The sequence below is a fragment of the Anticarsia gemmatalis genome, chromosome 11 (genome assembly GCF_050436995.1).
Source record: "Anticarsia gemmatalis isolate Benzon Research Colony breed Stoneville strain chromosome 11, ilAntGemm2 primary, whole genome shotgun sequence".
Classification (NCBI taxonomy): Eukaryota; Metazoa; Arthropoda; class Insecta; order Lepidoptera; family Erebidae; genus Anticarsia; species Anticarsia gemmatalis.
The window spans coordinates 3,337,787-3,355,853 of NC_134755.1; the positions used below are offsets into that span (position 1 = coordinate 3,337,787).

The 18,067-nt window shown below is 34.1% G+C and overlaps 1 protein-coding gene across 1 annotated transcript in view; it reads right to left on the minus strand.

The window, feature by feature from the left end:
• Nucleotides 1–18,067, minus strand: part of LOC142976588 (C3 and PZP-like alpha-2-macroglobulin domain-containing protein 8) — a 210,880-nt gene that overhangs the window by 89,286 nt on the left and 103,527 nt on the right. Inside the window, exon 3 of the mRNA XM_076120021.1 lies at nucleotides 12,352–12,533. Coding sequence (XP_075976136.1) covers nucleotides 12,352–12,533 — 182 coding nt within the window. The remainder of the gene's footprint in view (nucleotides 1–12,351; nucleotides 12,534–18,067) is intronic.

Sequence of the window (18,067 nt, forward strand, 5' to 3'; positions counted from 1 at the left end):
ACTAGCAGGTGTATAGATATTTGATTATTCTAACACTAAAAATATAATTGTGCTTAGTGAAAGAAAAGCAAACTCGGTAAGTATAATACTTATAGTTACTTGATTTGTTGAAAACCTTCAAAACGGAAAACTCCAATAAGCACCAATAAAAATAATAATATAGCTACCTATACTTTTTTCCTTAATAATCATGTTCAAGGAAACTTTTAAGGGGCTGGAACATATTTCTTTGGAAAAAATCGCTCTAAGTCCATATTAAACATTTTTCTCAAAAGATTAAATCGTTTGCGGGCACATTTCGCTGAAATCGAATTTCTGGAGGAAACCGTATCAGTATTTAATCTGTTCACAAATCAAATTTTGTTAAATTGATTACTTCAACAGGTGACCTGAGTTGTAGCTCTAAATAAAAATATAATATTTTTGTACCAACTAAGTGACAACTTTTATACCAATTCCAAACAAGAAGGGTAGGTATCATTTAATTTCGTTACTTAAATATTTTACCCCGGGTTTTGAGGTACATTTAGCGGTACATTATCTATTCAATAGCGTTTAAACTTATATGAAAAACGCTATTGACTGAATAAACTACCGCTAAACCACTAAGCACCACGAGTTATCAAGTTCATTACCGGTACCGTTTGGTACCCGGTAATGCAATAATACTAATAATGTAGATGTTATATTGTAGACAAAAAACCATACTTTTCAAACAAAACTTGTTACTAAAACATATACCGAAATACTTATACGCTAAAAACAAAGTGTCACTGTATCAAAGTATCAAGACACTTTATGATACAAAGTAAATATCTAAGAAATATCTACACAAAGTCGATGTCGCCTCAGCGGCAAACCTTGTTGTGCTTCAAGTAATTAGAAAAGTATACTCTTGAAGTAAATTCAATTAAAAGTTCGCACTACAGTCGAACGTTTTGATCGCAGCATTGGAAGAGGATCAAGTGTGACGGAGTTTACCGCGCGATGACGTCATTACGTCTGATTTGCTTTGGGATCGAGGGCTTAGGTTAAGCCCGTTGTTTGGACTGATTGGAGTTCTAGAACTTTCTAATTAGTGCGGTTGAATGAAATTGATTTAGTATATTTTTTGTTTTAGATAAGTAAGTATGGGATTGCCAGCGCTGCTTTTTACCAATAGATAGGTTTATCGAACTGAATTATTTATGTTTTATTCAGTTATAGTGAAACACGAAAACTTTCATGTAAATACAGCATTAAAGTAACTCTAGTAACAAACAAAAAACTTGCTTTAAAATGGCAATTTTGTATCTCTAGCAAACTTTTAATGCATTAAAAGTGCCGTACGCTTTCCGTAAAAATAGCTCCGTCATTTCGTTTCAAATTAAAGTTCATAATACCCCAATATCCCGGAAGCGATTTAAAACAAAAATAACCGAACTAACCACATTCATTTCAGAAGGACCGTACCGAGTGTTCAATGTAAAAGCAACTTAATTTGTTTAAAGATAAAACTTAATTTGCTTTGATCAAGTCAGTGAGGATTAATCGCACGATTTATCAGCGCCTGATGTACGGAACTAGAATCAGGAACTTGGTTTGTTTAACAGATAAAACTGTGGGAGCCACAGTGCTGTGCGTACGGATTATGTGCGACGAACTTTGGTGTAGGGATTGATGTTGATTTATAACCCTTTAGTTAATTAGTTTTTGACTCTTCTCTACTGGTTTGCTACCAAATGTAAGCGGCTTATGGTTATAAGTCATCAATTACAAACGGATTACTAACACTACTATTGAATTATCTAATAAAAATAATTGTTTATGCACAGAAAATATTTATATCGAAATGATGAAGAGTCTTCAGTAGAGTACATCCAAGAACTTACAGAAACGAATCAAGACTGTTAGACATTGAACAAAATAAAATAAGCTATCACTATTTTCCTTTTATACTCCTCTATTAAAAACACAATGTAGTTTTTCTTTCTCAAGTCCGATGTAACAAAGAATAACAAATTAAACGTTTGAAGACCGCACTTCAACTGGAAGCTGGCAATGAAAAAAGAAAACTACAGCGTTGCAACTAGCGTAGCTGTCGTCCGCTAGGGCTGGCACGTCCCACTAAATATATTGTGTTCGTAATTATTTTATCCTTGAGTTGTTTATAGCTATTGTCTTTAAAGTCTGGATATTTAAACCAGATGACTGCGTAAGCGGATTAGACAGTGTGCAGATAGTGTTGACTTTTTATTACGTCTGCTCCGAGTAAACAAAGAGGTCTGTGTTGCAAGAGATTTTACAAACACGCAACTTGTGGATGCCAAAAATTAAAAGCTGTATTATTACAAACGTTTAATGGACATGACTGTTTTATATATTTGTTATTTTTTTAAATTAAATAGTAGTTTATTTACACGTCTTTAAGCCCTGTCTCATCTTAAAACCTAAGTAGTACAATAATGAGACCGAAAATACTTCTGCAACGTAAAATACAGCATAGCTTGGATATGATTTTCAACTACACTAGCGTACAAGAAATAATATTTCAAAAAAGTCAACTATAAATAAAATGTTGTTACACCACTTCCAATAATATTTTTTGCTTTAAAAATACAGAAATATACAAAAAACAGCGCCCGATAACGAGACCACTGACCGTATTGAGTTTTGTAACGGAAATATTCAAACAAAATATTTCGCGAACATGCTTCAATTTAGACCAAAAATATGTGCATAGATATGTCAAGTCTGTTTGTACGAGTATTTTTTTGATCGGTATGATCGGAGTTAGTTTATAGCTCGATAGGTACAAACTACAGATTGCATATTGGTAGGTAGTTCTAAAATAATGTTAAGCTCCAACGTTCTTTTTCTCTTTTAAGGACTAGTGATCAACCCGTTCTCAAAGTTTCAAATAGACTTTTACTCGGTTAATTACAGTTATCCTAAATGAGAAACCGGTTTAAGACATACTCTTCAAGCCAAGGAGACGACTAGCTCAATTATGAGTAAATGACATAATATAGTATGCCGCACACACAGCAATGACATGACACACAGCGAATAAGATCCATCATTGAATCAACAACTTAGTTTTAGATTCCTTAAAGTGTAGTGTATTTTCACGTAACATATTGAGAATATTCTACAAAATAACACTAATATTGAGCGGCATACCTCTTCGTGAAAAATACATCTCGCTAGTCCACAACGGTTGCCAAGTTTCTTCTTGCAACACAAATCTGTCCATGTCCCGGAAAATTGGAGCCTTCTCCATCGTATTTTATTTACCGAGGAGCTACAGTTCAGTAACGGATTTGCATATTTTAAGACTAAAAGAACGTTGCGCTGGAGATTGTTACCGCAAGCAATTAAAATTATTGATTGAGGTGAGCTTCTGTTAGTATATGAAATGGTTTGGGGCAAATGATTTCCGAGAAGCGTATCGTACGAAATTTACTAAGTTATGTTATTACGTTATGTTAGTATGTTGATCATTAAAGCCATATTATTATGCTAAAGGTTTATTATTTGATTTTCTTTTCCTGAGAAGTTGTTTTTCTTGAAAAGTAGGTCAAAATACTTGAGCAATTTGCGCAAAGGTCACTTGTAAACGTAATAAGTAAAGTTAAATAAAATCTTGTAAAAAGTATCAATGATCCTTACAAAAGTATAAAAAAGTGCTGAGTGCTAAGCAGAAAGAAAAAAATCTTTTAACTTTTTACTTCTCCAAAATAAATGTAGGTCGGAAAGTTTACAGAGACACGACTTCAAAAGATTCGGGAGGGTGTTAGAATAGAACAGTTTTAAAAGGAGCCGAAATTTTTCAATTGGCTACTTAGCATTCTTTATTCGGTGGCGAGCGACATAAAATTTCCATAAGCACAAAGCAACAATATACTACATAATATTTTGTTGAGAGGAAGTCTTTTGCATAGAAATCTGAGATTGGCTTTGTTCGGACGCACAAACAACCAGGGTTTGTATTCAAAGGCATTCAGCTCTCAACACAGGAAATGATTGGATTGCACGAAAAATAAATTCCTTTTCATGTGGAAGTATGGAAGTGAATTATATTTTTTTGCTTATTTTCAGATTTTAATTGATGAATTCCTTTATATGATTTTGCCGCACAGTTGTTCATACATAGTTGAACAAAATATACACAGTCTTTGAGAAAAATGTTTCTTGGATCGCTAGAAAAACATAGTCAAGAGTCTTAATAACTATTACAATGGTTCAAGTACTACTAAAAAGTCTCTTATCGTAGAAAACAGTTTCTTTTATACAAATTTCACTGCAAAGCTTTGTCTCAAGTACTTGAATAAAATGGACAAAGGCAATCGCACCGACATGCGGATTGTACAAAATAAATAATTTTGCTCTTATCCTGATGAAAATGTAAATGGAAGTTGGATTTGGAGATGATTTTTTTCATAGCATTTGACTTATACTTAGAAATAATTATATTATGTTCGTATTGAAATATTTCTGATACTTTATTTTTACATATTTGCTGAAAAAACTGAAGCTGAAAAAATAAAATTTTACGAAATTTTTAAACCTGAAAAAAAACCATAACTCGCGAGACAAGAGCAGATGTTTTTTACTAAATAAAAGCAAATATAAAAGCCAAAAAAATTATGGACCTTAAATGACTCAATTCAAAATAGACGTATTGTTAACATCCTCTAAACGAGTGCAGCCAAATCAATACCCGAATAAATGAAGTAGGTGTGATCATTACGTTAAAGCTACCATTCGGAGGGACTTCGTAATTCAGACTGTTAATAGCTCAAAGCGATTGGCAATCCCCCTTCAAAGATATCGGATCGTAGCCTAATGAATCATGATTGCAGTTCTGATAGTGCTGTATACGTGTAAATCGTTAACATAGTCGATGAACGTAGATAGAATTGTTTACTTTCCAAAATTTGAAACCTTTTGAAAGTAGTTATAATCTGGAAATAAAACATAAATAAAACCAATTCCATAAACAAATAAAAATACTAGTTATTTGACCATTGCAAAAATGTTGTTAGCGTTATCAGTGCCATAACATGGGTATCATTATGCAATCCCCATTTATAAAACGTTTTGAATTCTCTTAGTAAATTTTACAAATCAAGACAAAAACCAAATTTGAAAACCACAAAGTCAGAACGGCAGACCGTCAGCTAAACACGTTTCAATTCACAAATCGATTACCATATTCTGCATCAGGTGTTAATGGTTCAAAGTGATTGCTAATTTCATCTCAAAGAAATCCGATTTGCTCTGCAGCCGTAGCTAACGAAGCGTGCCATCGGTGTCAGCTGCACCGTCTCGACAGATCATACGGAAAAATTAGATCTGGCACATAGCAAAAGGAAGATGTTCTTGTTAGGCCACTCGTTAAACCGGTCGCATTATACGCTTACAAGTAAATATAGGAGCGAGGAAATTTGTTTGCTCAGACGAGAATGTTTGCGCGAGTGACGTATGCACAGTTTTATTAGGAGCGCGGGAAATCACGGATGTTTGGATAAGGTTTCGTTTGCAGATAACGATAAGTAAAAATATGTATTGTTTTAAATTGTATGTTGTTGTAAAACTTAACAAAGAAGTACGTTTTTATAGATTCGGTGTTAGATTTCAAGTGTAACGCATTCAAAAACAATTGAACATTTTTCACTTATGTCTGCAAGTACGTATTTTTTACTTAATATCCATAAATATTTAAACAAGAGTAATTATTTGTGTGTTACCACGCAACTGTATTGGCTAATTTCAATGAAACTGGCCGCCGTGGCCGGATTATCGGCTAGGAGGGCATAACATTATCATCTAACTATGCTAACAATAAGAAGTTAAAAATCATTTCAGAAACAATATCAATACAAAACTCATTATCACTTTAATAAAAATATAGCTAAATAAAAAAGCTATCAACTCATTTTTCCCGCAATAATAGGTACAACACTGGTTTGATTGGCTCCAAATGTCAGGGGAGCTCGCGGGGCCGCATTAACATATAAACCGATCCCTCACAGGGCAATACCACTTTAAAGGCACCGGAATTATGAAAAACACCTACCTGTATTATGTACTCGTATAATGTAATCATAACGTGATGTAGATATAATTTTTTGCATTTTTATTCACCTTTTTATACTGATTTTAGTATTTGCACCTACTAACTTTGAAGTGTTGGAGTTTTCAAGGCGTTCTCACTCATCTTTTGCAGTGTATTCATTAAAACGTGGCAAGTGAATTTTATACTAACATCTAAACGACGAAATCGACTGCTAATGAATCTAAATAATGGATGACCATAGAAAAAATTATAAAAATTTACTGAAAATTAAACAGAAACGAGATTCTAACCTAGTATGTTGTGATTATTTCAAATACTTTTTTTACATAACGACTTCCAACTTAGGTATATCAAACATGAATTAGTTATCATTAGAAACAACTAACGCTAAAACGAACACGACTTTAATAGTTTACATAAATACAATACTTTTATTAACAAACCAACATATCCAGAACAAAACACAACTCCACATAATCCGTATGTTTACGGTCCATTCGGACAGGCGCTTGTGAAATTGCACGCGCACACACACTTGCAGCAAGGTCCCGTTCAACAGATGTACCTCGTAAACTGAATATTATAGCTCTGTTTGTATGTAGCCGTAAGCGGTTTTAATTAGTTTAGTTTTATATTTAAATGTCGTTATTAAAATATGTTCAGTCGCATTTTACTAACTAATCACCTCGCGCTAATATTATATTTCCGAATGTGTGGATGGATGTACGGACCTTTGATGCTCAATCATGCTTAAACGACTGAACGGATTTTGATGCAATTAGATACACATATCGCTTAAAACTTATATTGACACCAAGGATACCTGGTTTTTTTTTTCACGTGGAAGAATTTGTAGGCGGAAACTAGTCATATACTTTAAAGTTTGCAATTTGTATCTTCTTTATAATTCTTTGTAGATAGAATATAATATCGACTCGTTCATCTATATGTAGATAAACAATAAAATCAGATGTACACATTAAAATTACTACATAACTTTGGTGTTTATCAGAAAGCACTATTAAAGAATCAAATTCTGCAAATTTATTTTCGCATTAAACTGAAACTTTGCTTTCACGCATCGAGTATTCTTGTTTTCGATTTCTTAGTAAACTTGTAACCAACTTGGGCCTTCAATTTAATGAGAATTACTGGATTCGAGTAAAAAGGGGTGAAAACCCATTAAATTCACTAATAGTTCATTCTAATCTTGTTCATTTATCTTATCTTAAGTTTCGTGGAGATCTTTAATGTGAATATTATTAAGAACGTTGCTTAAATTTTACATTAAATTTTAGTTTAATTTATTACAACGATATAGAAGAACCATATAGTATATTTGCGAATTCATAATTGCCTTAAAATATTGGTTCGATTTTGTTCAAAATATTTTTTTTTCTAACCGATAAAAGTATTTATACTAAATACTTTTCTAGCTGACATCTTGCAAACGTTATTTTATTCTCGTATTTTAACAAACACTTTTTTCCGTTGACCAAACTGTCAAGGAACAAAACATAAATGTACTATAACGAAGACCCACGTCATGTTTAGATATTTTGACGGCTAGGCAGATAGGCAGGCTTTTTGTATAATACATACATTCTTATAATACCTAAAGGGACTATGAAAGTATCTTGTACATAATTTTCAAAGACGCTACAAATAGCACTAGTATCTATTCCTAGTTGTAACAAAAATTTGCAGTAGGTAAAACAATAAACAAGCAGTTAGTTAAAAGTATGCTTTTATTTTTGGATTATAATTAAAGCAAAACCCCGTCGCTTAGCGCAGGATCGGATGTCTACAAGTAAAGAAAAATAAACCGATCCAACTACGACACAACATTTTTAATCTCAAAAAGAATAGAGAAAGAAACAACACTTCAATGTTATGAATTGGAGGGTGGGTTTACGTAGAAGCACATAAATCTCCTACTTTTACTTATTTTACCTCAACTCCAAGAAAAAAATCTTGGCAAGTTTCACAATACAGCATTCTCACAGCACGTCAAAAGTTTGTCAAGTAGTTGAATCTGTTTACACCACAAACTATGAGAGCCTTGAACAGAACTTTATTCCACGCCAAAGTAGCGACAATAAAAGCTAGCATACGACATCCCTGACGGTGCAGTTCCGACGCTATCTAGACATAGATGAATGTGCTCGAGATTGTTTCACTGTTAGGTTGAATCTTACTAGGCGTAGAGTATGCGGCAGACTTTATGCGTCCGACAATGACACTGACCAACACATACTATAAAGACAAAACTATTCACACAATTGCATTGTCCTTCATAATAGTTATTGCTATTTTTTAGTTAACTGATCGACAATATCCTTAATAAAGTATAAAGCCTTTAAATGAAGACAATACTTTTTTTCAAGCCTAAACTGAGTCAAATAATATTGGTAACTTTACCCAAACTGTCTGTGTAAACGATGAATTAAGTTTGCCCGTATAATCAGTCACAAATTATTTGCCTTATGCGACTGCCACACTTACTTGCATTACTTATCGAGGCGTATGTCGTTGAAGTTTAATTTCATGGTACGCGCGTTTGGAATGTCATTCCGGTAGGTGTTTTAAGTCCTTGAGAATGTGAGCTTTTTAATTGTTACGGTTACAACGATACTTTGTTGTTTTAGAAGTATTATTAACACGATGACATTGCACTATTCTCTTAAGTCTGTACTGTCGAGAATCGAAAGTTTGACGTTTAAAATATACTGCCAAAATAGTTTCTACGACACCCGTAAGAGGCACTGAACAAATTTTCAAACAAAATTTTTCGATAGCTACCCGGTTATCGCAAGTCAATAGTGGTAGAGAATCGAGCTCCTATTGATGATTTTATTTGTCTTTCGACCATAATAATAATTTCACTGTCTTTTATAATATCGGATTAAGCCACTGATAATTGTTTGAACATACATCGGCAGCGGCCACTCCAAAAGTTGCAAAATTTCAGTGAAACATAATACTTTTTAAAGTCAACTCCCAAACTATTACCAACAAAACATAATAACAGTGTAACCGAATAATGAATTTAAAATTCAACAATGGAGATCCGAGATAGGTATACAACTCTAGACTCAGTCGACAAAAGCAAACTTCAGTGAAAGCACAACCATTTCAGTACAGCGGAATGGTTCAAGTTTGCTTGGAGTACTTCAAATGTCTTTATGATTCCCTCAGACATCGTAAATTGATATTTATTCTGAATCCTTTCCCGCGACTCTGCACTCACTTAGTACAAAAATAGTCTGAAAAATATCTAGAGTGTTTTCGTGTATTCTTCAAGATACATGCTTTTATACGGGGCTTGTAAAGTTTTCATATTAAAACTTCGCTTTAGTTGATGATATTATTACAGGGGGTTTACGACGTGCACTGGGTACGGTAATGTGTGCTACGAGATAAATTTTATAGAGGTCTTTGAATGAGACGGTTTTGAAACTCGACGAAATTGTAGCTCTGATATAGGGCATTAAGTTAAAGGTTATGACAATCAGTGAGTTTATTTTATTTAAATTGATTCATAAAAACTCTACTTATATTTCGTTTCTGAAATATATTTAGGCTATAGAAATGGCTTAAATAACATTTTCCTCGGAGAACATTTGTACACAGAACTAAAATTCATTTTTTTTTTCAGATAAGCCTCAAATAAATAAGATACATTACAAATTGTTGTGTACATTTCACAGGCAAATATTTCGGCCGACCCGAACCACTTTACTGTTCGGAGAAATATCAATAATTCAGAACATTTGTATAGAAAACATTTCCGTGCACGTGAATTTTGAGCACAATTTATATATCTATTTGGCAATAAGTCGGATTTTCAATAGTACCGGCTGCTGAACAAAATGAGATTTTTACTACGGTAGTAATAACTTTATCGAATCGGGAACACGATTCTACGAGTTCGAAACATCGAGATCTTATTAGAAGTCGATTCCTTCAATTTTTATTATTAGATTTAACGACAATTTTCATTTCGATATAACAATAAAAACCGAGAATATTACCTACTGAAGAGTTGTGTCTATTTTAAGTAAAGCCATAGTTTCTCGGAAATACGTATCCGAAATAGAATATTAAGTTTGGAGTATTGTGTGAAATTGGAATGAACTTACATATTTATAGGTGTTTTATCGACAATAGAATGTATTTAACGTGAGCTATAATAGATCAGTATAAATATAAATAATAAACAGATAGATTACCCAACGGCTGAATAACTATAGCGTTGAATGTCCCTATCGCTGCACCAAGCATGTAACATATGCACCCTTTATTATGCACCCTTATTCCCTATTCCACTCTTGCAAAATTAGGTGAGTTTATACTACACAGTATCATACTTCGGAATGTTCCAAAATATCAGACGATTTACTACTATCGATATTAACAAAAAATTGTACAAAAAATCGATCAGCGCTCTTACCTAGCCTATTTTGTAAGATAAGATGCCGAACATTTGAAAGGGAATCCCTGCAACACTATATCATGAAGAAGCTAGTCCCAAGATTTTATACTCAGTAGTTACATACACTTGTACTAAAGCATTTGTTTCCGCTACTAACGATTCTATCACGATTCAAATTCTAGGTCGAGAATGAAATTGGTATCTGTTCTGATTGCCTTTAGAGACCAGGTCAAGGAGCACTGTAGTGAGAGGGTGAGCACAGAATACTGCATTGGGCCTAACGACGGCCTCTTTGAGAGCTATCAACGGAATCTAGAACTAATCGTACTATTGTATCTGCTGTGAGATCTGATCGAGTGTAAGACTAGCCAAGAGTACGTGGGTTCAGACATTTCTGAGATTAAAATAAAGTTGTGATTGTTTTTAGACAACAGTAGCGGGATATTCTACAGTCGGTACTGTCGAGCAGCGAAAGTTTGACATTTAAAATGTACTGCCAAAATAGTTCCTACGACGCCCGCTAGAGACGCTGATCACATTTCATACAATAATCTCGATGACTATCCGATTGTCGGTAGTCGATGGAAGTAGAGACTCGAGCTACTACCCTTTATTAATTTTGTTTTTAAGAAAAAAATGTCGCCTATTTAAATCTATATATATAAAAGAAAGTCGTGTTAGTTACACCACTTATAACTCAAGAACGGCAGAACAGATTTGGCTGAAAATTGGTAGGGAGTTAGCTTAGAGCCAGGAGATGGGCATAGGATACTTTTTATCCAGCTCGACCGTGCTTGAACATGCTAGAAGAACAGAATATGGAAATAACAACACCAATTAGTCATGATCTCCTGGTAGCTGTGGATCTATTTTCCGATCAGAATTAGGCCTAAAAAACTAAAAAAAGCTCTATAAACTCTAAAAACTCTATAAACCTTTTCACAGTTACCAGGAGATCATGATGACCACTTGATTGCTAAACAACTTTAATTTTTATAGATTTAGCTTCAAAACCAACGTAGTTTAATAGAAAATTCCAAAAATATTTATTGCGTCATTTTTAATTACTAACTATACAGCCAAATATTAATTTTAATAGAATTAGCTTCAAAACTGACGGAGTTTCATACAAACTTACCCCCTCTTTCTACCCCCCTAAAGAGCGAATTTCCAAAGAAAATAACCTATGTGTTAGCGAAGACTAATAGCTATCTATATAACAAAAAAAAATTCATCTAAATCCGTCCAGTTACTTTTGCGTGAAAAGCAAACAACAAACAGACAGACAGAAAAAAAATTAAATCATATTTTTGGCTTCTATTGGTTATATGAAGATCACCCATTTTAGTTTTTCTTTAATATCTATAATGTGCAGACATGACATTGTTATAATTTTATTATATGTAGAGATTTACAAACACTTTTTAAAATAATAACATGCCATTTTTATTTTAGAGACAAATACAGAAATCTAACAAACTACATTCAAGATTTTTTTTACAATCATCTATACTCATCATATTATAAAGCTGAAGAGTTTGTTTGTTTGTTTGTTTGTTTGAATGGACCAATCTCAGGAACTACTGGTCCGATTTGAAAAATTCTTTTAGAGTTAGATAGCCCATTTATCGAGGAAGGCTATGCGCTATGACCAATACGAGCAAAGCAGCAGTAAAAAATGTTTCAAAAACGGGGAAAATTATCTCTTATGTGACGCAAGCGAAGTTGCGCGGGTCAGCTAGTACTTAATAAATATACGGCACCAATATAAAACGACAGAAAATGTACGAAATTTTGAGCAAGATTTAGTTCTTATATAAATTTAGGAATTATTTATAATTTTGTATAATCTTACCTGTAATCATTTGACTAGCCGTAGTCAGTAGTTTCACTCCATTATCAGCATCTTGCGTTTCAAGTCTAACGGTAACATTGAGAGGATCCAAGGTCTCATCACCAGCTCTTCCGTGCAACGTCACCAGTATTGCCGTAGTCTTGCCCGGTACAGCCACCTCGGGAGCCACCACTGAGAAACCACTGCAAAGAAATAAAACTATTAGAGAAAACTATTACGAGGAATTATTGGTATAAAAAAGAACAACTAAAACTTTGTGCCGACAAACATTTTTTTCAATAGCTGCAGTACAGTGAGTTCAGTACTTTATGCGAGTGTGCACAAACCAATTCGAATGGATTAAACAAATGCCATTTTGACAAAGTTCCAGATATTTGTCAACAAAATAAAATACGACTCCGAGTGTACGTGTAAGCGTCGAACTAGGAACAGTAAGTTCGACGTATAAGTCAAACACTGAGCAACATAGGTCAACAAAATTCAATTCTAAGCGTAGGGAAATATTGAAAACTCTCCAAACCAAAGTCTGCAATGCGACAAATCGGGTGGACACGTTCGAATTATTGTATTTTCCTACGTGTGCACGGAATACTGAATTTTGTTTGACGAAACCGTTCGTGCTACATCCTGTTTGAGCGCAAGAACGCGCCTACACTTGTTTGAGTTTCCTGATACTGTTTAGTTTAGTTAGTTTTAAACTGTGAACTGAGATGTTCATTATTAATTGCATCGTGTTGCTCAACGTTGTTCCAATTCGTTGTTGCGTTTATCTTTCGTTATTGTGTTTACGGAATTCAAATATTATTCAGAATGTTCTTAATGTAATGCTCATTTATTACCTCTATTGCTTCCACTTTTCCTGTCAACATACCCATTGCTCATAATATAACGGTTATATCATTTTTATTTGGAACATCATATTCGATATACTTAATAATTTATTATGTAACATCATAATACAGGAAAAGGAGCCACAAATAAACATAGTTACAGAAAGATATGGTGTTGTCTTTCTGGTATTTTTTTTTATTTGTTAGACGAATGGCTCCATAATGTCTACATTTGATAAGGGTTACAGTCGATATGTCGTTCACATGGGATGGAGCTTTCATCCTTAGAGACAAGATTTTATTTATTTTCCGTACAAGAATATTGCATGAAACTTATATTGGATGCTAGTGTAGTTCAAATGATATTTTATGGAAAAGGGAACATTGCTTACATGGGCCGTGAGGATGTAAAATCGATAAATTTGGATATCACATTGCATATTCATTCACATAAAACGTATGGCCATTTAAATTGGTGTTTTCTTTAAGGTGTCATCGCGTGAATGCTTCCAAGTATTATCATATTATTATGCTGCACGGATGTTAATGCGATTAAGTATGCATGACTACGCTAAATTCCGTGTAATATTACATAGTACTAATACAAATCGAAATCTTAATAGCCATGCTTAAAAAAAGTTTGTGCCTCAATCAAATAGCTGGATTAAATAAGAAATACAAAAAATATACATTACAGGAAAAATATATAATTCTAAAGCTAATAATCTAATTTACGAACATAACCAGCGGACTGCGTCAAATACATTTTCGAATTCTCCGGAAACAAAGTTAGAACGAACTCTAGTAGGGGTGGAACTTATTTCAAAACTAGTGTACTGTGGTTTCCGGGACAAGTTGCCTGGTTTATTTGTGCACTCGCTTCGCAGACGTGTGACGCTTTGGCTTTGAACAAAGCTTTATGACGGCACAGTTCTGTTTTAGTTTCTGAGATAAACGATTCTGTCTTTTTTACTTGTAATTGGTGTTTTGCTGTTTGATGTTAAACGGAAATTGAAGTTAGCGGTGTGTGGATAGGATCTATTGTTTGAACAGATGGGCGTGGTATATACAGTCGTTTTGCAATATATTTTTGTTTTAGCGATTATAATGTCGATGAAAAACAAAATTTTTAATAATTTTCAGTGTTTTTAATGCATTGCATGCGATAAAAACACTGAAAATAAACGTTTTTGATGATTAATTCATAAAATAAACTACTACAAAAGTCTCGTACCAAAGTTTTTAACAATTAAAAATTACTAGAGATAAACTAAAACATTTAAAATAAAGCACAACCACTACTGTTTAATTCATTAGCAAACCGTACCACAAAACTTTTCGGAATGGCATAGTTAAGAGTTAGTTAAACATAACGCAAATGTCAACAGTATCCCTAAATTCTTCTTTGGGATTCGAGTCACGTTTTGGTGCGAACGAAATTAATTACTTCCCGAAAGGTGACTGGCCACATTGTAATTAGTGAGACCGACTTACAACCAAACCGTTTCATTACCGAAAAAGTTGATAGCATAATCTTGCCGGAGGGTGAACGAAAAATTCCAAAAACTGTAAATGAAGCGGAATCTTGATATCAGTTTGCAAAAAAAGTCAATTCCGCTGGTCTGGCTTCACCCGCAAAAACATTGTATGTGGCGGCATGTAGGTACATACTTTTGGAACGAATTCGAATAACAAAAGGCTCGCAAATGGACACTTGCCAACGCCCGTTTGGCTCAATCGATACGAATCGCTCTAGAAAAGATTGCTTCTCTCAGTTTCTCAGCATCGTATAAGCTAGACGTTACAAAAGTGATAGCTTTTTAATGACGCATAATCCTAACTTCTCACGTCAGAATTTTTATTTTGATCCAAAATTTTACTTTGATCGTAGGCAGGTTGTTAAACTTTCTGGGCTCAGGTTTCAGTACTAAAGATTTTGTTAAGCTTTGTTTGGCACGAGCTTGTGAATTCTCTTTGACGCGTATCCGTGCAAAACAAAGTGATAAATACTGTGTGTAGCTTTTTATCTGCCTAGATGACTTACAAAGTTTTTTAGAGGGCACCTAACTTTGTTATGTTATTGAAAGCACTTTGTAGAACAATTTGTCTGGAATATGAGTTTGCATAAATGTTGTTTTAATTTTTTTGGGACGCTTTACCAAAAATATTCTATTTATTATGCAAAGTTTTCACAGACTTGTCAAACATAAAGTAGGGTCAGACCTTACTTTTTGTAACTTGTACAAACCTAGTACGAGAACAATTTAGAAAGTACAATTTGTCTCTAAATTGTTGTAGGTCTTTCGTCGTTGTTTTCTTAAGCTTTGACGTTACTACTTCTTAGGGTTCCATTAGCCATGTTTTTAACTTCTGCCAAGTTCTAGAAATCCCAATCTTCAAGGAAATGATTAAACCTTTCAAGAATTTTGCCGCCATTCCAACCCGGCTCAACACTTTGAACGAAAACAAATCTGTCGATATTTTATATTTTAGGTCCAGTGGCAGCAAAGTGGTGTTCGTTCGTGACTTCATTGTTGCCAGCCGATACTTGACGCGGGTTGAAACGCTCCGCTACAAATAAATAGGAATGGTAATGGTCTATACGTGATATCCGAACTACGGCTTTTTTCCTCTTAAGGATATTTAAAGCTTTCTGGGTGTTTATGAAGAGGGTTGGCTTTTAGCCGTTTGAGGTTGGTTTGAATGTAGTATATGTGTATATTAAGATCAGTATCGGGATAAGTTACTGTGTATTGTTCTGTTTTTCCTTTTCCTCCATGGTTATTCTGTATTTTTTGGTTAGATAGAATCAGATGATAAGACCTATCATAGTAATATTTGTTTTGTTAATAATTATATTCATGTATGTATACTTTATCATTTTCATAATGCCAAATTCCAAAAATATTTGAAGAACTTCTAATTGTATTACAACCCTGTCTTTTTCACGGAACCTTTTTAATTCACTGCGCATTTTTTCTTCAACGGCAACTGTCCCAAAATTTTAATTGGTTTCGTGAAGTTCTTTCTTTTTTCGATCGGACGTACCGTATGTATTCGTACATGCGTGTAGGATATGCACGGTTTTGTGAACCCGAGTATCGACAGGATTTATTTTACCACGAACATGAATATCGATAGCCAATTATGAAAAAGTAAAATAGTTGCAGAAACTTATTATAGAAATGAATTTTGTTTGATTGTAAATATCAACCGTTTCTATAAATATAACCTTCGTATTACTATAAAACGAATAAATATATTTACTACAATCACGTGTATCATGAAACTCACAATTATTTCCGCTCCACTTTCTTCTATTTCCAGATTACGAACACATTATTTTACCTCACGGAACATAATAAGAACAACAGCTGTCATCCGGCATTCATATTATCAAACCTTCCGTACAATATTTGGTGTCGTTATTAGAAATATACCAACTGTGGAAAGGAGGGGGCTCGCAGGGCAACATCTGGTGCCAATCCTCAATATTCACTGATTGAACGATACTCCAATATACAGCGATTTGCCACCGAATACCATTATTAGTATTCCCGTTAAGAGACGACGCCTGTTGTTTGGAGTGTTTACAATTATTCGGCTTTGTTTTAGTGATAGAAACTGTACAACTCTAAATGATTTGAATAGAAATATTAGTGATTTACATAAACAAGCGGTTTGTACAGTTTTGAAAATATTTGTACAAGGATTGAATACATTTTGGGACGCTACTTTAAGACAATTCGTGGAATACTAAATACATGAGACCGTCTTTAAGAAATGTCATTGACTGGATTGCATTAAACTATAGATAGGATAATCAAAATTCTATTAGAGCAGACTTCATCTGAGAAGTTTTAAAACGAAATCTCAAGAACGATTAAAATCACCTTCTAAGACATTTTTTCGTAAAATCATTAAGGTCGACCTAAGTTTTCTTCCATAGATTTTCTGTACAGTGTGACTGAATACTTGCCTGCGGCTCATTACGTTCTAATGAATTATTCATGTGCTGGCGCCTTGGTTCCTCCCGTCTCGCTCCTCGCACCCCGCCCTCACAAGCCCAGTGACCTGAAGGCTTTACATCGAGAGCCCATTGACATGTCTTTAGATGTATTATTTTACTTTCTTAAAGAAACAGCTTAGCTCAGAGATGAGTCATTGGAAATCTTAAGTATAAAACTCCAATTAATCTTTGGTAGTTCTAAGAATTGGAGTTTATTAAATCTTATCTGTAGATTTCTTAGCCGAAGACTGTCAGTGTATCAAAGCAATAGAGATCAATCTGATTTGAATACAAAATTCTATCATGAATATACAATATATCCTTTGATCCTGTAATCTTCGGCGCATTCGCTTAAGGTTTGACTTGACCCCAGGTCGTGTCCTAAGGGTGACCTAAGATATAATAAAATAAATCTCTTTATAGCCGGAGCATTACTTTCTCATAAATCTAAACTGAATAAAACATTTATGCGCTGTAGAACTGTTCTGGCATTACCTAATACGAAAATACCAGACAAGCGAGATTTTTTCTGTGTCTCTTAAATAGACAATGAAATCACTCCATTCAGAATGTCGTGACAGTAGCTCTAAATCTAAATAACACGACTAACAATGTCCCCTTGTCTGGGACTCCTATTTCGGAACAAAAGCACTCTAGTTACAGTAGACAGAGTAATAGCTTTCACTTCAACAAATTTTGTTTCAATGACGTACATCTATACGTGAGGAACAAAGGACTTGGTTTCAGAGCCGGAGTAAGCCAATGGTCGGCTTATGGATGTAACGTCATACTGGAAAGTGCTTTTAGGCCGCGGCGGGGTTGTTCGGATATCGGATCTGACGAATTCTAGGTCCTCCATCAGGGATTGATTGGGTTA